The sequence below is a fragment of the Pezoporus occidentalis genome, unplaced genomic scaffold (genome assembly GCF_034315485.1).
Source record: "Pezoporus occidentalis ecotype Australia unplaced genomic scaffold, CSIRO_AGI_Poc_V1 ctg101, whole genome shotgun sequence".
Taxonomy (NCBI): Eukaryota; Metazoa; Chordata; class Aves; order Psittaciformes; family Psittacidae; genus Pezoporus; species Pezoporus occidentalis.
Window position 1 is genome coordinate 505,503 of NW_026912791.1, and position 26,696 is coordinate 532,198.

The 26,696-nt window shown below is 38.9% G+C and overlaps 1 protein-coding gene across 37 annotated transcripts in view; it reads right to left on the reverse strand.

The window, feature by feature from the left end:
- The window catches only part of KCNMA1 (potassium calcium-activated channel subfamily M alpha 1), a 485,636-nt gene extending 459,422 nt beyond the window's left edge, over positions 1–26,214 (reverse strand). For 14 of the 37 annotated variants that reach the window (XM_062613237.1, XM_062613232.1, XM_062613179.1 and 11 more), the window contains exon 1: positions 25,360–26,044. In XM_062613237.1, coding sequence (XP_062469221.1) covers positions 25,360–25,674 — 315 coding nt within the window. In that variant the 5' untranslated portion in view covers positions 25,675–26,044. The other 23 variants (XM_062613020.1, XM_062613154.1, XM_062613145.1 and 20 more) reach the window with 4 other exon arrangements.
- Between the last annotated feature and the right edge of the window lie 482 nt (positions 26,215–26,696).

Sequence of the window (26,696 nt, forward strand, 5' to 3'; positions counted from 1 at the left end):
TGAAGCATGAGACTTTACCGCTTAGTACATGTAGAAAAAGGCTATACAGGCAGCCCTGTATCACCCATTACTATGTTTTCATAGCTTTACCCAGCATATCTGTTGTTATGACAGCTGCAAACTCACCCCATTACTCAGCCCTCTTCTCCCTGCTTAGCATTACAGTCCTGTTTGCCTTTTGCGTACATCCATTCACACACATCCTGCTACACTGGCAAACTCTGAAGATCTGTATGTGGCACTATTATTTATGTTTTCCTCCCTTCCCTCAGAACCAGGCTCACATCAGTCCACCACTCTCCTCTTCAGTATTCCCAGTGCCAGTCTGCATCCTTAATATCCTTCCTGCTTCAGCTACCAAACTTCTCACAGCTGCCTTTCATCATCAAATCTAACCTGTGTCACTAAAAACTGTCTTCTCCTGCACTGGCAGAAGTCTGGGGTTGATCACACTCCCCTTATTATACACCCATATGTTGCCTTCACACAGGTTGCTCCCCCTGCAATTGCCCTTATGTGTTGGGTAGTTTAAGTCATGAAGAGTTATTAAAAGAACTGGCAACAGCATCACATACACCCTCTCATGACAGAGTGGTACCAGTGGTAGTATCTTTTCTGAGTTCGGGATTTAGCAAAAGAAGAAATTAATTTTTTCAAAAGGTGGAAGATAAAATGGGAAGAGTTTTCGAGTAGAAAATAATGTGTAACTAAAAAAAGGGACAGGGTAAGGACAGGAACCTTCATGTGAATAGCAATTACCCACTCCCTTTAGGCAGAAGCTCAGAGGGTAACATGCTAATTCAACTGAGAGACACAACTTTCAGTATTGTTTAACCTGCGCTGCAGGCTGTTATATTTACCTCCTCAAGTGCATAAGCTAAATGGGGAATTTCAGAGGCAGTTTAAAATAATTTAAAATGTTTTAGAATATTCATTAGGCAGCTGCTGAAATCCTGCCTCCTGCCCTTGTTCTGATCACTCCAACAGGAAATGCCACTCTGTTAGCTGACACTTCTGCAAAGTTAATGTGAAATTTTATCGGCAGCAGACTAGTCAGTGCAAACCGCTGACTCAGTGCTCTTCCAGTTTCAACAGCTGCCTGAGGAACAGGGCAGCAAGGAATCAAACCAAAGGTGAAAATCATTATTTCCTTTCCCTGCTGCTATGAAAATCTGATTCCAGTAAAACCAAGACTTTATCCAAAGATTTTTTCAAAGGTGGTCTAATACACTTTGCTGACTAGAAAATTGAGATCTTTACATGGATGCATGTATATCCAACACTGTCGTAAGTGCAAGAACAAAGGATTCTCTTCCAAAACAAACACGCACACTTAATGTGTTAGCCTGCAAGAACTGCACACTCCGCAAGAAAAATATATGGATTCTCTTCTTTCCATGCCATTAGACTTACCTTTTTTATTCTTTGAGTTACTCTTTTGTCATATTACACAATTTTTTCCTCTAAAATAACTTACAAAAAAAAAAGTAAAAAGATGTTGGAACCTCAAGATGTATTGTACATTGGAGAAAACTTAGTTTAGTATTTACCTTTATATTGCACTGATTAATTAATTTCAGCCCTACTAGGCAGTATAAATATTTACTGCACCTGCCCTAAAGATTGAGCCTCTATGGTCATAAGCATCTTTCTTGAACATAAGAGACAGTGAGAACTACAGTAATCCTTAAACTTGCCCGTCTGTTGTACTTGGTCAATTTTAATTTCTCTGAAACATCTCCGTAAGAGTCATTTTCAGTTTACTTAAGTAATACTGAACAATATACAGAACATCTGGGTGAAAGGATAAAACCTTAAATGGAAAAAAAAGACTCAAGAAGGATGTTCACACACCACAGTCAATTATGCAGTCAACATGTACAACAGCAGTTTCTCTTTGAAGTAGCAAAGCCATTTCTTCACAGTGACACTATACAAGTACATAAGATTAAAATAAATGGAAAAGGGGTATTTTACTCATTTAAATAAGTCTTTTCAAGAAAACTTGGTAAACATACACTTTGTGAGCGATGTCCCTGTGCTGGATAGACCTTCCAAAAAATATAACTCATTTGCTAAAGGCTAGCGAGGCAGCTTTAAGACTTGGAAAATTTAGCCAACAAAATCTGTAAAGCTGAGTTTTCACTTCCCTCTAAGTAAAACTTATTAGACAAGCATGTATAGAGCATATAAACATCTAGAAGACCTGGAAGCAGAGAGAGTCATGAGCCTTCAGGCTGTAAGTGTTTCACACTGGAATTGGTGTGAACTTAAAACACAATGCAAGTCATTATATCAAAATGGCAAATCACAAACAAGCCAGCTTTTCACATCCCCTCTTGACATTCACCAATTGCACTTCATCCCTCTTAGTTACAGTGAGTAGAGAATGTGCACGTGGTTCAGAGCCAAAGAACATCCTTCTAAGTTCCTGCAGGGAAGTTATCAGCTTGGGTTTCTGGTACTATAAAAGCTAAGAAACAGCACCAGCACCACAGTTCATTTACTGACATTATCTGTCATTAATTGTTATATTCCTACATAAAGCTGGCAAAAAGCCCAATTAAGCCGCTATTAAAAATAAAGCAAGGAATAGTTAACAATGCCAGTAAGAGATAAGACTCTACAAAACTTGTTTTTTTAATCTTGTTTGTGAAAGGTTACGCTTATACGTCTCTTCTATGTCTTTTGAAAGCCAGAAAGAAGCTCTCCTTAATAGCCAAGTTTACAAAAATAAAATGGCAATATTTAACCTATTTTGTGAAATTTTGTAGAAATTTTAAAGACATCTTCCTCAGGAAATAGAAACTCTGAGGAGGTTAGAAAATTACTTAAAAAAAAATTAAGAGAAGACAAAATAAACACAATGGCAATTTTAACATCAGAATTGTTTGGATTCTATTTCAAAACCAGAAAGAATTCAAAATATGACCAGCAAACCATAAGATCCATGCTTATCTTAGAACACCAAATACAGTCCCAAGTAGACTTAAATTTTAGCAATGACTTAGATTACCAAGCATCCTTGTGCAAAATAAACCAGCTAATGCAAGAATTTCTGCATTATAACTGCATCTACATCCTGAAAACCTTGAACACCAAGACTACACTTTCCCAGCTATGGGTCCAAGCTGTTTTCCTTTCATCCACACTGACCCATGCGGGATCATTACAGTAGTCACCAAATTTCATTTGGGCAGTGCCAGCTGTCACACAGGCAGTGCCAGCTGTCACTCAGGCAGCATTACAGGACAGCTCCCTGAGCTGGTCACAGATATGGCAGAACCCGCTGCCCAACGCAATGCATTTACAGAGGGAGTGAAAAACAACACCCTACCCCTACATTTAGGCTTTTTATTATTAAGATATTCTTGCAGAGTGGAAATTTCCTGCAATGATGAATGTTGCTCAGTAGCAGACTGTGGTCAATCAGTGCTTGCCATACTGAGCCAAACTCATATTTGAGGTAACTGGATTTTGAACAAATTAAAGACCAGTCCAGGTACTCAAATCTCAGATTTCTTCTTTTCTCAATATAAGCGAGTGTGAGCTTCACTCATTTAAATTAACTCCTTGTCCACTCAAGTCAGGAGATGGGTGCAGGGGAATGGGCAAATGTCTCAAGACAACTTCTCAATTTGATCATATTCAGCTACTTAATACCCTACACCTTCTTTAATTAAGACTGCACTTTTCCCCCACTTAAGCAAATTTAGTTTTCCACTGCACTATCATCTCAGCCTGACTGAATGCAGAAAAACCTATCTGAAATTTTTCAATATAGTTTGAATTATACAAGTGCCACAACTCCGCCTCAGACTTGGGTGTGGGCTTTGCATGACTCAATAAATGAACTATTAGAAATAACTATAAACTTAAAAGTTGGTAATATCTCAATAAATGAAACAATAATGCCAGTTTACTGTCCCACTAAAACTAGTGCTAAGAGCTGTAACTGTTCATCCATGAAGACATGTAGTGCTGTGAAAGATCTTCATGGGAGCACACATTTTCATGTTTTGTACACACAAAAACTTTGTTACATGGGGCTACAGATGACAGAAGCACCAATATTTTATCTTTTGGTCTCCACAAAACAGCAGATGCCACCACACTAGAAGTATTCCTATGAGAAATGGGGGGGGGGGGGAATTACAATAGTCAGCTATTTTGGTTGCATAGGTATACTGAATAGCCCAGTTCCTAAATGCTAAGGTCACTTGCAGATCTACAGTTAAAACTTCAGTTTCCATGCTCAAGGCCTTAAATGGAGCTGGGAGTGCTTCTGCCACCTGTGATTCACTCAGGAAAAAGTGCTCTAGACTATTACAGTGTAAATCTCATCTGTATACCTTACATCCTTCTACAGCTGCAGCATCTGCCTCAGCATTGTGACCCAAGAATTTCCATATAGTAAGGCATGATTTTTAATTGCCACTCCCTTTTACTTAAGATTTCCCCATGGCATCGGACTGAGGTTTGTTGGTGAATAAGGATTTCTTTGTGTGTGTTTTTGTTTGTTTGGGGTTGTTTTGTTTGCTTGGGGTTGTTTTGTTTACTTTGTTTTACTGTATCATCTACCCTTCATCTCTTAGACCACAAAGCTTTAAAGACTTAAGGCCTCTGCCTACATAGGAGTGAAGGCTTGATTTTCATTCACTCTGTGTTTATTTTGTCTAAATGATACTGGTGGTAAACTCACAGAAAAAGATGGAAATCTCAGATGGAAAAGTCTTTTATGCAGCTCTCCAACACACCAATGCCAGAAAATGTGATATTTGAATCAAAAAGGCACACCAGACTTCCTAATTACCTTACTTCAAAGTAAAAGCAAGTAAGGCACTGACATTTATGATTAATAAAGAAAAAAAGATACTGTGATACTTATATTTCAGCGGGGGATCACAGCTGTGCCAAGCTTCTTTTAACAGAACTCAAATCAACTACTAAAGTTGAGATAGCTGCAAGTAGAAGCATCGATGTACTCTGGCATTCTACAAGCTTCTCTTTTTTCCATGATATACTATATTCTGACATTCTTTCCTAAAGCTTGAAGAAAAATAAGCAATTTTCTTCATGCTTTTATCCTGGAATTTACATAGGTCATTTGTATTTAAAACGCCTGGAAAACAAACTGAAAAAATATCCTCCTTGTACTGCTGGCCTTTCAAAGGCTATAAAAGTGTCATTTAAAAAGCTGTGTTTCCAAGGGACATACAATGATTACATTATTTCAGCTTCCATTTTTATGAAGTAAACTTCTGGTTCCTCTGGTGGTCTTGAATTACCCTCATTTTACTACATATAATACTTGTTTCCTTTAGTATTCCTTTAGTATTCCAGGCCTGCCTTAAAAAGAGGAACTTTCACAGCAGCCCGCTAGCCTTCAAATACTCTGAAGAAACATAAATGGCAATCTATTTAAGGAACTGTTTTTCTAACACCAGAGAGAAGTATTTGGACTTGGGATAGAACGCAAAATTACCACTCAAGTCAGTGAAAGAAGTGTTTGGATGATAAACCAAGACCAATAGTGACATACCACAATCTTTTCCTATTTACACTGGATAAAAACAGGGCACTGGACACTGACCAAGCAAATTTTAAAAGAGTTCTTTTTTTCTACCAACAAGCTTCCTTCAGTCTAGCCAAGACTCCCACCCTCTTTAACGCAATTAATCATCCTGAATGATGTGGTACCCGCTAGGCTTTTTCCCCTCTTCACTCCTCTTCCTTTAGGGCAACCTCCTTTAATGAAAACACTCCACCCCATGAAGGTTTATAGCTGTTCTTCACTACTTTTCTACTGAAGTTTTGATGTCATTCTCGCAGGAAGAAAAAAAGTTGCTGAATTTCTCTGTATATTGCAGTTTATCTTTCTATCAATCAGACCTGTGACTAATATTTCTGATATTTTTACATTGACTGAATCCTGAAGATTATTTTCAGGCCATTCCTTGTTCCATACAGTATTTTGCTTTCCCCTTTCAAAGCTACAGCATTCTCCGCCCCCCTATACAACTGCTGTATTCGTCCATTTTCTGGGATGTTGGATAGGAGCACATATGCCTGGATGACTTTCATACCCTGCTGCTAAAGCATAACCCCTGGATCTCAGTTTTCTGTAAGCATGTTTTTGTTATTCTTGCTCCTCTTGTGCATTGCACAATACACACATTCAGAAGAGCAGACACAGGAAGAGTAACCGAATGTGATCTTACTTGCGTAATATAGATAAAGGAAGCTTCCAGAGAAGCCGAAGGGGCAGAGTTTATGGTATACAAATAGGGTGAGAAATAGATACAGGGTGGAGAAGCAAAGAGTGTTTTGTAGGCTCTTACATGATCTGACATTTCTCTCCAGTTTACTATCCAAAACTGAACTTCTCATCAAAATACCAAAATGGCTTACTTTCTAGGTTTCATTTACAACTCTAAATAATTATGTGTGTGCATGTATGTATGAGATTATTTTAATTTTGAGCTTCTTGACAAATTTCATTTTGGGTAAACACCCTTGAATACCTGAAGCCAAATTTGTGTTAACTATAATATTCCTTACTGTTCTTTCTTTCCTGTAGGGCTTCATGTGTTATTAGACAGCTGCTATGCTCCACTTAACTGATGACTGATGTTTTTCACCCTCTTACACATTTCACCCTCTCACACAAAATTGACAGCAAGTCTATTGTTGCCCAGCTCTAACTTCCTATGTAACACACTGAAATTTTGGCAACTGCTGTTGCATTACATGTGGGTGGTTTAGATCTGTATTTTATAGTGATCCTAGAACTAATTAAACATGTTCTGTTTGAAATTATTTAGCAGGCACTCCCTCAAACTGGAAAAAAAAAAAAAAATAAAAATATAGCTACTCAAAATTTGAGACATCTCTCCTAAGCTTATGGGACCCATTTTGTTGTTTCACTAAGACTGTTCAAGGAAAATGGGTTAAAAAAAAGTTATCAGAGATAAAAAAAAATCCAAACTCAACAACACCACAAAATAAATCAATAAACAACACACACACCCCAACCAAACAACTATTCCAGCATCATATACATCTTTGTTACCCTCCAGGATCTGTACGTAGCTAAAAATAAAATACTGAGTTACAGTATTTCTGGTACTACTAGAATGCCAGTTCCTGTAAGGCATATTTAAGACTACTGTTTGTGGTTTGGTTTCGATTTTGTTTGGAGGTTGTGTTTTGGGGTTTGTTTTGTTTTTTTTTTTCCCCTTCTTTCATTATTCAACTCCATGGAAAATTTCTATTTGCCCAAGATTCTCTTTAAAATGAAGATTTCATCTCTGGAAACAGCCTACTCAGAAGATCACAAAATCCCTGCCATTCTTGGGGCTTTAAGGTGTTTAACCTCCTTACACCTGTTATCAGAGGACTTTCAATACTTAAATCTAAACATCTAACATTTTCAAATGCTGGAATGTCACCAATGACAATGAATGGCTTTGGATCCGAGTGCTGGAAAGCTTCCATTTCTGGCCAAGGATTTGCTGAATTTACTTTGAATACTTGGACTGGATTCTAAAACCCTGTATTTGGATTTCAGGCTTTGGCACTGACCTATTTGTATCCCTAACAGTAATAAATTACGTAGTTAAGAATTTCATACTGATTTAAGAACCTCAACTGACAGCGTCTTCAATATGAACTGAAAGTTACAAGAACGTCACAGAACAAGTGTTTCAGTCTTAATCAATACAAGTTCAATCTGATTTGACTAAGAATACTTGCTCGATGCAGTAAAAAAAAAAAGTGAACATAGCACTTCCGAACCTAGAGAAAGTTATTTCTCTTCAGGAACAAGGAAAATACCTCTATTTACCACCTCCAGTTCCCAAGAAAGACCTTCAGACAGTCAGCACAACATAGAGGGTCTCTGCAAGACTCCTCTACTGAAGCCTGCACAAAGATGAACTTCCACCTTAGAACTGTTGGGGAAGTTATTATTATAGTAATGAGACTTAAGTCACCATTATAATAAGACTTCATACCAAACTGTCAGATTAGTAAGTAATGATTGAAGAAATTAAAAGAATTAGAAACCCTACAACTCTCTAGACAAAGTAATACACAGGCTGCCAAGGAAGATGCACCCAAGGCTAAATAGATCTCCATAGCCAAACCCTTATGTCCTGCAGGCAGATATCCCTTCACACTGCATGCATTACCTGGAACTTATCATTTACCCATAGGGTTCCAACACCATTAGGAGAATACCAGACGGACTTGTACACAAGCATGTGCTGGCACTAAGCAGCATATTACAGAATCACAGAATAGTTTGGTTTAGAAGGGACCCTCAAAGGTCATCTAGTCCAACTCCACTGCCACAGGAAGGGGGGTTCCTTCCACTTGACCAGGTTGCTCAGAACCACATCCAACTTGGCCCTGAATGTCCCCAGGGAGAGTATGTTACTTCAAGAATGCACAGCTTTGTGTGATGATCATTCAGTATAATCCAAAAACAACATGCTAGAAGAAGGTATTTGTACAAAGCCACAGAATGGCTCTTATTTGCAAAAGGAAGAGAGTAGAGGGTGAAGAGAGGAAAAGGGTGGGTAACCAAATTGATATTTGGCTGCACAAACAGTGGGGATTTTAAGTCTATGATGAAATAAATATGTCATTGGAAAATTACTCAGACAAAGAAAGAAGTGTGTAGCCTCCGCAACAGAAAAATAAAAATACTAGGAAGTGGCAAACACAATCAGTACAGCACAGCTTTTTATACCATGTCTGTCTTACCATAGTATACCACAGTACTGTAATTTAGATGAAGGATAAAAGCAAACTAAAAGGAAATACTAGACCTGCACTAATAAAACCCTCTGAATGGTTTTGGCTGTAAATTTGCCAGTTATGTTTGTACAAATGCCACACACAAAGATCCCAACTAAGACAGTACTAGGCGCTGAGGACTAAAATCTCAGTAAGTGCCCAAGAATAAAAGTCATTCCAGGTAATGCTATCAAAAGTTGCATTTTTCACCAGCACATGACTACGTGGGTATTTTGTTAAATTTCACTCTGGATTAATAGAAACAGCCACTTCCAAGAAGTGCTTACACAGTTCTTTAAGTAGTATCATTAGTGGGTTGTGATAAAACAGCACACTACTTTTTCTTCCATGCGACCATATGGAAAAGTTAAGAAATGATATTACCATTTTATTTGAAATTACCGAAATCTATTACTTGATAACTTTTAAAATCAATTTCTACCAGTAACTGCACTGAGAGAGAAAGCATTAGCTTTTTTTAACCTCTGTTGTTACTATCAGTGTGTAAAATTCATTATAGGAACTTGGTTAGCCTCGATTTTTTACCAGAAAAGGTTAATATAGAAAACTTCTGGTTTTAACCATTATCTGGTCCCTGAGCTGTATTTTAAGTACCTATACAATGAATGTTTACTTCTTAAGCTCTACACTAACAGAGTTTCTTTCAAACAGGATAAAAAGATCACATTGTACAGCACAAAGGTAATCAGAAAGCTATCTGGATAAACAAAAAACCAGGTAAGGTGTAATTTCTCACTAAAAGCAAGCACTCACAGCTCCAGACTGCAGGCATCTCAGCACTCTTAGAAGTCAAAGACTTCCAAGTTCCTTTAAACCACAGGGCACTGTCAATTTCTGCTACACTGATCGACCAGATCCAACCTGGAAGCCTCCTTCTTGGCCTAAATCCATTTCTGGTCTAGCTCAGACTTACCTCTGTGAAGTACTCATGAGGCTTATAAAGGAAGCAACAAAGGAAGCAAGTGAGGTATTTCCCTTTTTTTGTGGGCACAAAACCTGAAGGCATCTATCGTTAAAGTAAGACTGCTACATTATAGCACAACTTAATGTATCATGCATTTCCAAATCAACTGACCAACACCATGGAGTAGCAAATTTTTGAGTAACGTTACCCATTTACCCTGCCATAGATACTGCAAATAACTACTTAAGAGCTCTCTTTGCAAAGTAGAATAGCCTGGGATATCGTCAATTTATCTCTCATGCACCAAGCAGCTGGGAAGGAAAGAAAAAACAAAAAGGGGGGGGGGAGGGGAGAAAAAAAGAAAAAGAAAAAAAAGCCCACCCTATGTAATATTCAACATTTTATTTTCGCTGTCTTCTTACAGACCAGCTACTTCTGTGATGTATATTGCTCTCATCTTGACACTTTCTTTCAGTCCAGTCTCAAAATCCTCTGCTAAATTTCCCAGAGGCTCACCATTCAATAAGTATGCCTGTTAGAATGTACTTATGCATCCCTGCTATAATAGCTATTTCAACAAGCCACATAAAATTCTTAACAAATCTACAATTATTTGAAAACAGAAGAATTATTAAAAGCCAATTAAATGGCTGACCATGGCATTTATAGTCTCTGAGGTGCTAAATCCTTCCTTATTGTCATCTAATACATTGATTTGAGGTGGTTTGTAGAATTTATCCTATCCCTACCAAACAGAAACATATTTAATTGCCAATTCTTGCACACTTTCCACCACCTATTATGTCATTAAAAGGAGCATAACACACATAGTCTAAAAGAACAGCGCATTTTAAAAACATCTAACTTTCATGTAATTGTTCATAAAAGATTTGGTCACATTTGTATGTATAAAAACATGTATTTTACACATACATATTTATATAGCCATACCCTAGGAGCAGAAACATTCAGAGAATACAGCTGGGCAGAGCTAAGAACTGATGCATTGCACAGAAATTTAAGATCAACAAATTAAGTTCTAATATGGAGAACTCCCTAAAACTATAAAGACTTGTTAAAATAATATTCCTGAAAGACTATGAGTCAAATTATTAACCCACTTTGGTTTTGACTTTACAATATGAAATAAAATATGAGACTAAATTCAAGCATTTGATTTCCTGTCAAAAAAGAAAAATGAAGGAAGTTTCAGAATCATGTTATCCCTTCCCCCAGTAAATAAAACCCAGTTACACTGACAGCTTTGTTAGCATTCCAACTTTGGCAGAACTACATTTTCCTGAAAATTATTTATTAAAAACAGAATTCAGTCCTCAAACAACATTTACGCAATCTTACAAAATCACTGAGAATCTTTCACTTGAGAGGTGGAGATTCAAGTGAGACATGAGACTAGCTCCTTCCAACCTTTATATAACGTATTCTTGTTGTGGTTTGGTTTGTTGGCCTTTTTTTAAACTACAAGTAAAAGCACAGAGGATGATGAAAAAACTGATAGATGACAATGGAATTTGACTTCAAGGCAAATAATGAGATTGATTTATTTATTTTTCTTAAGCTGGATAAAGATCTAACTACTAAGCTCCTAAGTTCAGAAAAAGCTCTATGGCCTACTTTCTCCACGTATTTTAAAGTCATGCCAAAAGGTCCAGGCATCTGCCCTGCCCTCATGAACTATATTTCCCCAGTAATCATACTTTAGAAGTCTTCTATCAGACAAATGCTCTGTAACATAGTCAATGACACAGAAATCATGTCTAACTGGTACAATAATAAAAAGGGAATGTGTGCTGAGGGGCCCTGCCAAACTATAAACCCTGCACTGCACACAGACACCATCTCTTAATCTCCTCATTGCCATTTCTTTTCTAATTTAATTCACTTCTTCCCAGCATTTACATTGTTTACCTTCTGTATGCCTCCCAAATCAGGTAATATAATTCAATTTTTACAGTCAATTTTTACATTCCTATTCCCAGTGATGCGATGACTACATTGCAAGTATTGCAGAAAACTTAAAGAAGGAGGCAATTCTGGCAACAACAACAAAAAAAATCTGCATAGAGATCTTATATTCTTACACAAACATAATTTGGGGGCAAAAATAGGCTTGGCAGCATACCTTTCACAAGCTTCAGTTTGGATAATAGCTTTCCAAATTTTAAACAGGTGTACTATTTTTCTGAAATAGTGACTTGTTTTCATTTTGTTTCACCAGTGTTGACCCATTTACTCTCAAATAAACCCATACAGGAAATTTTATGTTGTTTGAAGGATGGATTAAACAAATTTAATGTGTTAACATTGAAAAAAAAATATTTAGCTTTTTAGCAGTGCACCAGAAAAAAGCATTTCAAACTACCACATTAACCCTCTGACTTAAAAAACAACATTATACAAATATTAAATAGCCTAACTCCAGGATTAGTCCTCTGAGGTGTTACAAAGTACACCACATGCCATATAACGCACTATATGTTTATTCTGGCTCAGGTTCTTTCACCTGTTCTCCTCTGGCACTGCTAGCACTACCAGATGGGTCCATTTTAGATTTAGTTAATATACCCTCATCTCCTAGAATTTCAAAGTAGTAAAGCCCTGACAAGAACCCCGATTCTTTCCTTTCTTGGATACAGAAAAAGAACCTAGACACAGACAGATTTTCCTTTTAAGAACAGAATACAACATTCACAAATAAGTATCTAGGGCAAACACGTGTTGTTCAAAGAAGCTAAAAATAGTACAATCAACAAGCATATATTTAACTGGCAACTTTCCTAGATTATAAAAGTAACATTATTCTTTAAATCCAGTTTGGATATGTGTTTTCAAACTGATGGTTTTTTTTAAATGGCAGTGGAGCAAGCATTTGAAGTGAATCCCGTACACTGCCTACTGAACTAGACAGATGACCTTGTCATCAGTCTTCATTCCTTCTACCACTCTATTTTTCTATTCTTACAAATTCCTCAACACACTACAACTAATATTTCATTTCATCCAAAATCAAAATTTTTGTTGTTGTTCCTTTTATTTTCTGCTTGTGTAAAAAATAAATCTTTAAGGAGGGAACTTAGTATGGCACAACAAGTTTTAACCACCTGTAGTTCTTTAAAAATAGTAACTGCTCTAATGGACTCGCAAACCATGTTCTCTTCATAAATTTAACAAATGGGGTGAGCAGATGAACATTAATGAAATCATCTGCTTAGCTTGATCACTAGGTTCCTTTATATGGACTGGGGCAAACCAGCTCTTTCACAACACTTCCCCTCTCCTGGCTTCTTCCTTATTATCTGCTTTCAGATCATAAGACACATGAGGCAGAGAATCACTCCTTTGTCAAAGCCGGTAATAGGATCTGGCATAACTAAGCCTGCAAAACCATCCAGCCTCTGAATATAATGATAATAAAAATAGTGCAGATAGATCTTTTAAGTTCCTAAGTCCAATTTTGAATACACAATGCTCCCTGCATAGAGCAGAACACTTTTAAAACAGTATCACATATATTCATAGTAATGAATTCTCCTACTTGCAGAAAACACTACAAAAAACACAAGCCTTTCATCCCTCAAAATGGAATTTAAATGGTGCAGAAGCATTGACACAGTATAGGAATGAATTTTACTTTAAACATATCAATATGAAACACAAAATAGGTTAACAATGAGTGCTGCCACCTGTCTAAAGCCTGTTTCCATATCAGGTACACAGCATTTCTCTTGATACTAAAACATTCTCAAAGTTTTAGCTCCAGGTGTCACTCAAGTACACGAGAATCTCAGGTTTTCGCCTTTAGAAGCCTGGTGAAACGGTTAACGAGTGTCAGCTCAAGACTGCGTATCCCAATCAGAAACCTGAGGCCAGAAGACAAATAGAAGCAATCTATAATTCAGTTCTGAAGAATCTAATTATTTTTTAAAAAGTACTTTACATCAATGCAGCATCTTCTACAAGTTCTGCACTGATTTAAACCAGTATTTTAATTTAAAATCTTTTTTCTTTAAGAAAAGTATGATCTAATACTTCAGTTTTGCAGATTATTCTTTTAAATTCTTAGAAACATGCCCAATTAAGTCAAATTAAGTTGACTGTGTTAAAAAAAAAAATCCAGGAACCAGCATCAGTTTAACTACAGAAGAACACTCTACTTTCACTGATATTAACAGGCAAAACACTGCTATGGTATTACAACACATAATTTGTTCTGAGATTAAGTGAACCATCATTTCCTTCAGCTCTCATAGCACATGCTCATTTGCCTATAACTGTTAGAAGCTTCAATTTTAATTCAAAGGTTTTACGTTTTTGCTACTGGAGTTACACAATAGCCTACATTTACATACCACTTAGAATCCGAAAAGTATTTTACAAACCAGCAGAAGTTACAATCCTACATGCACTGTTAAAAACAACCCACTTCCACAATGAAAACTTTTTCCCAACAGAAAGACAATTCAATCTGAGAAACACAGTTATGAAAAAAGCTCCCACTTAAAATGGTTCCTCTGCTTCCTGATCATAAACATTTTTTATCGAGCTAAGAGAATATAACAACCCACCACAAAATCCATAGAATTTTATTTTATTGCCAGAAGTTTTTCTAGAACTTTTACCTTTAATTGAAGTTATCATTACTTTTCTCCTCACTTCTAATAAATGCCTTGAAAAAAAAAAGCTCCAGAGCTCAAGTTCTCTGTGATAGGAAAGGCACCCTGAAAACAACCTGGGCACCTGTTGTGTCAGGCCAAATCATATAGGAAACAACTTCTTTAAACAACCTATCCTAAACCCATTTTCCGCCCTTTCAGCTGAGACAAGTAATAATATCTTTATCCATATAACCATTCAGACACTTGCCAAGATTCTCAGAAAATCAATAAAAAAAAAAATCATTTTGCATTGGTTACACTGAAATTAATCAATACTTCTATCACAGCCCCACACCTGTAACATTTTAAGGCAATAAGATGTAATTCACAATTACAACCCTACCATCATCCTTGCCAGCCTGCTGGGTCACCGTCCATCCTCAGCAGCCAGCCAGCCAGGCCAAGCCAGCCAGCCCACCCAAGGCAGCCTGCCAAGGGCACAGACAGAAAGCCTACAAGCACAGGCTTAACACTGAAGTCAGAGTTATAGCATAATAAAAGAAAGAGCTCTCTAGAAGGGCAGTTACAGGAAGCTGTACATACATTGTACAATGGTCTTAAAAGCAAACAAAAAAGCCAGAAGCTTACCAAAAAACTCATCCAAGATTCTTCCCTAAAAACATGGCTAGCTTCACATTTACAAGGAGATACAATATAACAGCATAAGGGCTCCAAGCATCCTGTACTTCTGCATTTATACCGTCAAGACTAATCTAGCCCAGCTGTGGTGACTGTATGTCCATTAACTGGTGGAGTAGATCAGGTGTGCTCCTGGAGCTCCTCTTCCTACATAGTTACACCTGAAGGGAATCCACTTAAACACACTGGAAAAGCTAGAGCTTACCTTAAACAGTGTATTCATCATCCAGCTAAAATGATGAAGTGAACAAAGCCATATTCACCAAATGACATAACAAAACACACTCATTTTAAAAACTTTTCAGTATTCAACCTTTACCTCTGAAATCTTTTCTGCTCAGTAAAAATGCTTAAAAACAATTCTAATGGTTTATGGTCTGAAGAGACTAGCACCTGTCAGTCACAGGCTGTCTCAACACAGCTCAGATAACCTTAAAGTAAGTCACCTCTCAGACTTCAAAGTCTGGATTTATTAGTACTGTCAAACCATCACCTCAGGGTGATGTCCAGCCTTTGAAGACTAAAGAAAATTACTGCTGCCTCAAAACACTTAACTCACTCTGACAGATAAAACTTGATTTTTAAAAAGTGGTTAAGTGATGTAAACTAGCTTCAACAGGCATCTGGTCAAATCTGGTATGGTTTACATCACCTTCACTTCATACCAAGTCATAAAGTAGACACAAACACTACATAATGTGGCTCAGACCATCACAGACATAATCACGCAGTCAGGTATGTTCTAAACCAAACTGGTATTCCCCTGCACACAGGTGCAGCTGGGTAAGTACTGAATGGGAGCCTGGAGCTTTGTGCTCTATACCCCATCCCCCTCCAACACACCCACCCACACCCTGTAAGTCAACTCACTGTGTGATGTGACACACCTCCTTAAGAGACTCAGCCGTACCCTGGATGATCATTAGTGAAGGATTTTAACAAGTAGTAACACAGCAGGTTTACTCTCTTACTGTGTCCAACGCAAGTCTGTCAAGTCTTTCCTGCAGTAGCCTTGACCCATTGCAGGCAGAAACGCTGGCTGTTTCAAAACTGAATATTCTATTTTTTCGTGTACAAAAAGCAATCAGACAAGCCTATGAAATAGTTAAAAAAGTAAGTTAACATTTTACCCTAGAGGCTGACCTATTTTCCCCCCTCTACAGATTATGAATATCCGTTCTCCCACTCAACCACTCTTCAGTAAGACAGGAAAGTTTCTAAATATAGTCTCTGTAATCAATTGTAAGAATACAGTTTACTTTTGTACACAGCTGGTATAGAAGCAAGATTAAGATTTATTAACTGTAAGCCATTAGCATTTCTCACTTTAAAGAACATAAAGACAAATAATCGCATGGATAGTCAATGAAAACAAAAGTTTATATACAGCTATATTAAAGCAACTGTAGCCATAGAAATTGTAGCATATTCTGATTACCCCACAATTTCAATACGGGAGCATGAAGAATTTTTTTTTTATTAAAGTTATTTCCAAGAGCAATCAGCTTGAAATACTTTGACTGGGGGGGGGGGGGTGGTCAACCTTTTAGGTAAAGGAAAATTAGAGTATTAGCTGCAAGAGACACTGCTGCTTTAAAGACCTTTAAAATGGTATGTAATTTTCCAGACACTGAAGTACCTTCTCCTATGTTTATATACACAGAGAAGAGAAGCCAGGGGATTAGGTAAACCCTACTCAAGTCCAGAATATGATGTGTAAGGTCAACATTAAAAAAGAGTAATAGGTTCCTGGATTTTAGCTGTTCACTGTTCATCAACCTAAACTATGTGAGTTTTCTTTAAATATTATGCATAACTTCATAAAAACATAATGCCATCAATTGGAAATAAAAATTAAAAAAAAAATCTAATAACGTTTTTTGTTCAATTTCTGGAATCACATCTTATCTTTCAGTTGGCAACTGAATACCAAGGTTTTCCTACAGTACATAACATTTAAGTTGACATTAAAATTTTATCACTTAAATCTTACAGGCAGAGTCAAAGCTCCACACTTTGGACAGCATTTTCCACTTTTAGTAAATTAAAACTTCATTATAAACGTGGGACAAATTCCAGCAAAGCAACTAGAATTTTTTTTGCAAATATCAAATCTGTGAAGTTTTTAGTATCATTTTCTTTTAGGAACAACAGTCTCCTCTTCTGATTCATGAAAAGCCAACACTGTAACTTGCACATATCAGACAGGGCCAGAAGACGAAAACCAGCATTTAGTGAGCTAAAATTTTGTATGGCTTTAAACCAAAAACCAGACCCTCTCTCAAAAGAAGACCTCATTCCTTAAGCATGTAATCCACGTCTCTGTAGAAAAAGCACAACATTAACAAATGTTGATTATAAACTTATCCTGCAGACAGCGGAAAAATAACATTACCGTAAAGGATGCAAGGAAATGAGCATGCATTATAGCTGAGAGCCTTAAGTGATATGAAAATGATGCAAACATAAAACCAGCAGTCCACTGTTTCTGATGATAAAGCAATTAGCAGCCTTTGGATATAAATGTATCAGGAATGAAGGAAACTAACATAAAAAGTTGGAAAAGCTTCCCACATAACAAAATCAATTTATAAGAAGTGTATATATATAATCAAAGTATTTTAAAAAACCCCTCAGGGGACAGACCCTGAGATATTTTGTCCTAACTAGGCTGTTCTTGTGACTAAAAGGAAAAGGAAAAAGGAGGGGGTTTTCCTTCAGTTCTTAAGACCCAAGCAGGGTTTATCAGCTATCTTATGAAACAATATTTACAGTACGATAACCTAGAACTGTAAAAACATCACACAACATGTGCCTCTTGATCAGCAAACTCACTTTCAAAAAAGTAATGTCAAATCACTTGTAGCAAGAGGATTCACTATACCTGAAAGCATGTGAAGTGCTACACACCAGCTATGACCATTATAGGTTGAAGAAGCTAATAACCTCTTTCAAATTATTTCTGCCCAGGAGAATACCCATGCATAATCACAACTAAAGTGAGTTTAACAGAGTTCATACTAGAAAAAAACTGTAAGATCCTTAAACAAAGAAACACTCCAATATATTTCACTTTATTTTTGCAATATTAAAGTCACCATTTGCAAACAATTTTTTTAAAAAGCCATTATCTGGAATAATAGAAAAAATAAAATGTTTCCCCTATACTTAAAATAGAAAATTAATCCAACACCAGTAGTGCTAATCTCATTAATAACAGCAAATTTAAAGTGAGTCCCCTTTTTAGTCTAACAAATAAGAGCTAAACCATCACATAAAAATGTAAAAGATATAATGAAAAATGTATTAAATGTAACAAGAAAGAAAATGCCAAATATTTACTCAACATTTGCTTGGACAAAAGGAAACAAAACTCTATTATAAATGTAGGTATATAAGGTGCAAAAAAAATGCAACACAGTATTACTGGTGTCTAACAGAGTGACAAGCCACTCAAATTCTGGCCCTGTTGTGTTATGCTACAATTGTTGATGATGTTACAGTACTTCCCAACACTCTTCCAGTCTGGTGATGAGATTTAGTTTTTTCTTCTCCATTAGATGTTAGCAGTTCTGATATTTAAATTAGGTAGTGAAGCTAAGGACATGCAAAAGGATTTCCAGGGCTTAGGGCTGCACACACACCTCTGTCCCGCAGGTGATCCATGTAGCAAGGGACCTTTGCCAGTTCCACTAAATGTGCACTTACTGCAGTTCTAAAAAAAGAGCCAATATTTACCACTACACATCAGCTTGCAGGAGAGATGCCATGATAGGGTATTTATTATCAGCATTTCAAGCACTAAGATTCTGACTTCCAACGGGGGCCTGGCAGAAGGTGTAAGTCTTGAACTGGAATGGAAACACACCTTGTGTGGTTTTTAAATATTATGCTTATAATGTTGAAATCACAGACATAATGGCCACAAGCCAAGTCAATACAATAAAAAAAAAAAAGCTTTTAAAAGCTCAAAATGTTAACATAAGAATCATTTTTTAAAAAATATCTGATTCATCCAGAACACTCTGAATATCTAGGCCTGAGTCCAAAACCTGCCTCCCTCTATTTCAACAGGCTCTGGATAACACTCTCCGTCTCTGTAACTCTCAAACAGACAAATACATGCAATATATCATCTCAAAGCAAACTGAACCCAACACATTTCAGTGGCAGCACATTCATTTAAACAGAACCACGCATACTATATATGGGAATAAAGTGTTCCTCTGAAAGATGCAAACCCGATGTATTCTCAGGCTATAAATACCATCAGGATTCAAAATGGGCCCTTTCTGACTAATGCATCTTTGAGAGGCATGGAAGATCTTTCTTTCTCATTTATTCATCCAGCTGTATTACTGGTAGAAGCGCTAACAAACTTCTGCTGCATTTCCACCTTCCACTGCCATCAAAGGTGACCTAATTACCTTAGAGAAAGTGCTCACACTTACAAACGACGAGGTCTAATGTGGAATTCGTGTATTTAGCCCTGTGTAAAGTTGCCACAAACTCCAGCCTAGCCTTGTGATCCAACGGAGTTTTGCATTCAGTTCATAGGCTGATGGGAAGAGTCAGGTTCCTGCTAGGAGCAGGTAGATGAACTCCTTGATTCTCATAGGTCCCTCCCAACTTGAGATAATCTATGATTCCATGCTTCTAAGCCTTCAACCATTAGCTTTTGAACTCATTACAAGAAACACGTATTTTATGACAGCTTTTTAAAATGTAGTCCCCTACCTTTTGTCACTGAAATGATATGTGGGGAAAAAAAATATTTCTTAACCATTAACACCCACACATAATGTTTCAGCAATCTTGCCCTTAGAAAACCTCCATAAGGTGTATTCACTGTGTCCTCCTCAGGCTTCTGATAATTCACAAATTTTCGTATATGCAAAATACATAATTTTATGCAGTGTGACTAGGTATGTTTAATAGAACCAAAAGGATACCCCATCTCCTAATTTCACCTGGAGTTATGTTTACATCTCACCAGCTTCTGTGGAACTGGTGCCCTACAATTTCACACTACAGAATGCCTTACAGCTGCTGAACTACAGCCTCATCTTTTCAAGCAATTATTACCAGCTATCCCTGAAATTCACATAAACTTTTGTAATTCTGAGTTGGAATCCACAGAATAGTAGTGTCAACACTGAACAAACACTGACCATTTCTCTGTAACTTGCCTGCTAACAAGACATTACTGCTTCATTTTAGGATCTGTCCCAGGAAGGATGCTCAGTGACTAAGATTCGCAATCTACTTTCTGGCAGTAGTACAAAACCATCGTTGAACAGAAATGGACCATCATTGCTTTTTTAATTATAATCATGAGATCCTGTCCCTGCAGAGATGATATTTAGGACTAGCATGCTCTAAATTTTCAGTGTTTCAAATCTCTGGGGCTGTAAACTGCATTCAGAAATCCCACCATATCAAAACTGAGCACATCTATCACTGTTATTTAAAAGCTTTGTGTTCCCTATTACAGACATTTCTTCTATTGAGTTAAACTGGAAAATATTGTGAAATCTAATGGTTTCCAACCAGCATTTACAGATTTGCAAACGTGTGAGAGTTGCAAATTCTTTCTGAGTGCAGATTTTCTCCTTAAATGTATGTGTTGCAAAGCCTTGAAAGTGTGTATGATACTGTATCAAAATAACATTTTGGTTTACAGCTTAAATCCTTGTCCATATATTTTCTTTTCTGCATGCATAACCAATTTTATTGTGTGTTTATAAAATGTGAAATCCATTATGAGCTCCAGACACCAGAAAGTGTCTTCCTTCTCACAGCATGGGAAACAGCAGCACACACCTCTCCATACCATGCCTTTTTCTGCTTCCAGAAGCACCATCCACAAAGAGCTACGAGGACTTTTTCTTTCAGCCCTTGACCTCTCCACCATGTCCATGTCTCAATTGGCAACCTGTCCAGTGGGAAGCTCACAGAGTAATTACACACAGACCACCTGATAGCCATGAGACAGGAACGATTCAGTGCCTTGAGCCAGGCTGCACATGTGACTAACAAGCAAAATGCATTGCAGTCCACTGCTAATCCCTTGAGCCTTCCAGTTGTTCATACGCTTCTGCTTGGTACATCTTCTAGAGAGTCAAGGTGAGGTTGCCACATAACACATTTAAATGAAAGGGTCTCCTGTGTTATGTGTCCATGCATGCCTTCCAATGCACTCTTATGGATTTTTTCAGTAAGTGGTGCCTTTCTTTTGTTTCTTTAGTTTTATTTGGAGAGGATGTTTACACAGGTATTGCTAGGAAACCAACAAACCTAGTTATGTAAGAGCCAGTTTGGTAGAAATGCTCCTTCTTTTAGGGAAAATTTAAATTTTTCCACTTACAAATTTTCTCAGGCCTTTGAGATCCGAGTGAAAATTCTTAACTTTTGAAAGAAGGCGTCTGCAAATGCTGTACTTCCAGTAAAATAAAAAAAAAATTCTATTAAAAACAAATGGGAATGTTGCTTGGTTTCCATGGACCAAATCTAGCAGTGTATAACTTACTAAACTTCCCAAATACGCAGTCCAACATCAAAGAAAGACAAATATTATGGCTTGTAATTTCATGCTGTCAACAGCTCTCTATAATCATAATGTAATTTCATTTTATACATATATGAGTTGTGGGGAGCTGTTCAAAACACTTAAATCATTCCAACAGGAGCACAATGATAAAGATACATTCTACCTGCTAGAGCCCTGAAAGCATAAGGTACACAGGGGTACTACTGTTTGGGAACCAAGGAGAAGTGATATATGGTCCAGTATCACATTCTTCATACTGATTTTACTTCATTCGGCACCAGCCAGCTTCAGCAGCCAGATGTGCCCCAAACCTGCACGCTCTCATTTTGCTGCTTCAAGGCCAGGTTGGATAGGGCTTTGAACAACCTGGTCTAGTGGAAGGTGTCGCTGCCCATGGCAGGGGATTAGAACTAGATGATCTAAACCATTCTATGTTTAAGAGTTTGTTCAAACCCAAAACATATAGTAGATAATATCTGTAGAAAATTACCTTTAGGAGCATAGAAAATGCAACAGCAAATCCATATAATCAAAAGCATTGCAGACTGTAAAATACACATTTAGCCACTATGTGTACTGTGTACTTCACCATGCATATTTGTTCTATTTTTCCTGTTATTTCCAGAAACAAGAACAACTAATGGTGTCAGAGTCCAGCCTACTGAATTTCAGTCTCACATTCCACTTTTCATACACCAAGAGAAATGAGTTGGTCAAGGGACAAATGAAAAACAAAGAGAAGACAAGTTCTTTAACAATTCCTAAATATGTAGATGTAAACACTGAAGAGAAAAACAGCATTTGTTAAGTCTCTGCAATATGACTGTAGCTAATTTTGGAAGATTTGCATCTAAAATTGCATACCATATTAAATAAAGGAATACAAGGGCTTCAATTGTAATGACTCCTACGTTACATGAAAGACTGACAACACAGGTCAAGACTTACATATTTCTTTTTGACAGATTTTTTAAAATGTCATTTCACAAAGCAAGCATGGAGCATAAAAATCCTAAAACTACAGCAATCATTTTGGATACATTATTCAAACTCATGTTCTATTCATATACAGTGACATAAATAGGATATGGAATTTTAAGGAGCAATGTTTATCATTCTGTTACCAGAAGATTTCATATTCTTGACTTACAGTATCTCGACTTTCTCATCTCCACAGAAAAAGAAAATAAAAAAAGTCACATTTTATAAGTGTTAAACTGTTTATATCATGTTTTCCAATTCAAACCTTAAGTTCAATGACAAGGGGGGGGATGAAACGTAAATAGTGAGACAATATTGGATAACACAACTGCTACAACCTGCAGAGCAGCAGAAGAGGCAGCACAAAGAAGGAAAGATCCTAACATGCAGAAAACTTAATCAGTCCCACAGTAGGAGGATCTACTTCTTGTAAAATCACTTTTGCTATGAGGTCCAATATAGTCAACATAACATATATATGCATTCACATTTTCCACCTGCAGCCTCGGCTACCTTTCCCAAGTTACCATGCAGCTCAAAGCATGTGTTTGGTAAGAGCAAAGTTTAAGACATTTCCAGTTGTTACTTCAATTAGCCTTTACACCCTAAATTCTAGACAAGTGTTTTACAGTAACTAGTTACTCCTTACACACACAGAATTCCCTCCAATTCCCTGTTTTAGCATGTAAGGAGCACAGTATCAGCCTTTGAAAGTTCTTCACCAGAGCCTTGAAACGCCTTACAAGTGGAACAAATACAATCTAAAAAGAGATGTATACCTCCCCCTACCTGCAGAGGCCTTTATCCTCCTGCCCCAGGGAATCATATTCATGGACATAGCTACTTCAGGTCTCAAACATGAAATAAACTCGTATCTTACAATCCAACATAGCTGCAGTATGGCAAATCATTCAGACTGGAAATGTTGTAACCCCCCAGTGATACCTGCTATTTAGCTGACTGATAGCCAAAGAGGTTTTAAAGACAATTTGGATCTACCTTTCTGCATTGGTTAAGAAATGAATGATTTAACTATGTTCCAATAATGGACTATCAAACCAACAACAGCCACCAAGACAGCATGCATATGCAGTCTGTGTGCAAGTCTCTAACTTTTCATTCTCTCAAGGAAAGAAGCACGAGGTGATAACCTGTGGGATTTTCTTTTTTCATCAAGATCCCTTGCAGATTTGTCTCATTGTGTGGAGAAGAAAATGCTAAATACACACAGAAGAAACTGAAGGTACGTCTTAACTATCCACCCATTCTTGAAAATCACTTTTTACTGTTGTAGGAAATGGTACAAGACATGCTTGCTTACTATCACAAATTAATTTGAGCTTTGTCACCATACCTACCTAACATCTCTCTAGAAAAGTTCAGGCTTGGTTTTGAACAAAATAAAAAGTGCCTGTAGCGAAGTGATGCTGCCTGGTAGGTTTTCTGAAGCTTGAGTTAAAAGCTTTTATTTATTCCTTATCTCTATCAATCACTTCTTCTATAGATAGGCCAAGTTCACTGCAACTGTTCTACTCTCAACTGGAATGTGGAGGTTCATTCAGGCAATCCAAACTGGACGCCTACCTTGTGGAAGCCAAATACACAAACAAACAAGTACCATAACTTTTCACACTCCAACTTTTGTTTCTGGTTTCCCGAAAGTGTTAGATCCTTCATACAGCTGGGTTATGCGCTGTATCAAGTGTGTTTAGGGGGGAGGGGACAGGAGAAAGGGGAAGACAGCTCACTGTACGTCAAAGCAAGCCAGCAACCTAGCAACCATATATTAAAAGGTGTGTGTGTTTTTGTGGGTGTCTGTGTGCCAGGAATAACTGAAGCTGATATTATTCCATTTGTAATCCAAAAAATGTGAAAAGGGAAGGGGAGAAACTCCAGCTGCTTGTCTATTTTGGGGTCTGTCAAAATCCACTTTCCTAAATACAGAGTCTTAACACTTTCTATCCCATTTGTCTCAAACAAAAATGAAGTCTGGACCTGGGCAAGTTCTTACCTTTGGTCTGAAAAGTGACCCTTCAAACCAAGAGCCGACCTTACTTCACATACTACACTTTCTTCCAGCTGGCAACATACAAAAATCAAAGGGGCAAAGAGGTTGACTCAAAGATTTCGCACTTAGGTAAAGGAATTCTCTAGTGTGTTATTTTCCAATGCACTGAATATTTCTAGGTCTCTACATTTGATTTATCAAACAGAAGTGTCAAAGATTCTCAGGGAGTTGAACTAGCTTTAAAAAGATTTACTGGAGAAGTTTACCTTCTCAATTTTGCCAAAGTTTGTCATTCCACAAGAGAATTGAGAGTTTTGATCAGCAAACACCCACTCCCACTCTGCATCATACACAGTGCTGCTGGTGTATATCAACTTCTGATCCACGCTGTCCCACCATGCCAACATGTGCCTCTTTGTGGGGGCAAGCCGACACTAGGTATAACTTTCATGCCACCAGATGAAAACGAGTGTGTCCCCTCTGGTGGGGGGGGGGGGCGGGGAACGGGACCCGGGGGGAGACAGGGAGGCAGTCTCAAGGCTGCACCCAACACCTCACTCCTCCAGCCACGCTCCCCCAGTTGCGGCTCCCAACAGTCCACGGCGATCCTACCACAACAGCAGACAGCACACCACCACCCAACAGGAGCTCACAGTGTCTCTTCTAGTGCTACCTCTCCCAGGTGTCCTGGTTTACCAGCCTGGGCTTCAACTACTCCACCACCATGACCGCACCAAACCATCACCGGCAGCAGGAGGGGAAGCGAAGGGGGAGTTACCTTGTTTTTGACCCCGCAGTGGCAGCAGACAGTCCACAGGTACTTGAGGGTCCTCCAGAGCAGGATGATAAACAGTCCCCCAAAGAAAGTGACCATGGATGAGGCGAGGAAAGCCCACCACATGCGCTGTCCGCGGCTATCACAGGGCACCTCCATGGTCACCGGGATGATGAGCGCATCCATCTTGGGCACATTGACAGGGGAGGAGGACGAGTCTGTGTTGAGATTGTTGGCGTTGATATTGTTACTCATTCTAATGCCGCCGCCGCCGCCGCTGCCGCCCGGGTAGGAGCCGCCGCCGCTGCCATTTGCCATAGCTAACAGCGAGCCGGGCGCGCAGGGGCTTCCGAGAGCTCCTCCCGCCGCCAGCGCCCCCCAAAAAACCCATCACCAGCCATATTGCTGCTGCCGCCGCTGCTCAGCGGAGAAAGAAAAATAATTGTAATAGAAATGAAAAGCCCCAAATCAAAACAAACAAACAAACAAAAAAAAAAAAGAAGAAAAGCGCCCGCACAAGCCCCGGGTCCCCCTCGGGAGCAGCCAGGCCGGTGAATTCCGAGCGTCCTCCTTGCACGGCGAAAATAATGTTTAAAAAAATTAATTATAAAAAGGTAGTCTCCTCCTCACGATTCCCACCCCTTCCTTCTCCCGCATACACAGCCCCCACCCCGCCCACCCCTAAAAAAGATCATCCACCACCACCACAAACTGATGCCTCGGAGCGTCTCTCCAAGATACCCAGCGCTTCAACCCCGCTGGCCTCCGCGGGGATCTCTCAGCCTCCGCCGCGGACCTTCCCGGAGGTGATCTCTTATTATCGTTATTAGTCTTTAACTTGTTATTAGCGATACTCAGTCCCCCCCGCGCACCCTCCTCCTCCTCCTCTTCCAAGTCCAGCCTCTTCCTCTCCTCTTCCCCCCTCGATGCCGGCAGCAGCCTCCTGTGGCTCCTAATTCATCCTCCGCTGGCCCATCTGTGCGTGCGCTGCCGCTGCCGCCGCCTCCTCGCCCATCCTTCGGGAGCTCCCTCCAGGGCCCAGTCTGTCGCTCAGGCTGTTGCTCCCACACGCGCAGAGGCGCCGCTGCCGCCGGTTCCCGCCCCTCCCTATCTGCCACCGGGGGCCGCCACGGCCCCGCAGTCTCGGCCCTGCCAGGGGTACTGAAGAGCTCCGCGGAGATGGGGTGCTGGCCCGGCTTGGGACGCCGCTGCCGCCGCTGTGGGTGGCGGGGCGCCGGCTCAGGAGGGCTCCCGGCCCCCCATGGACAGCCCCGTGCGGCGCCGCCGCGCTTCCCTGCCCCGCGGCCGCCCGACTCCGCTCGCTGTGCCGCCGAGGCACC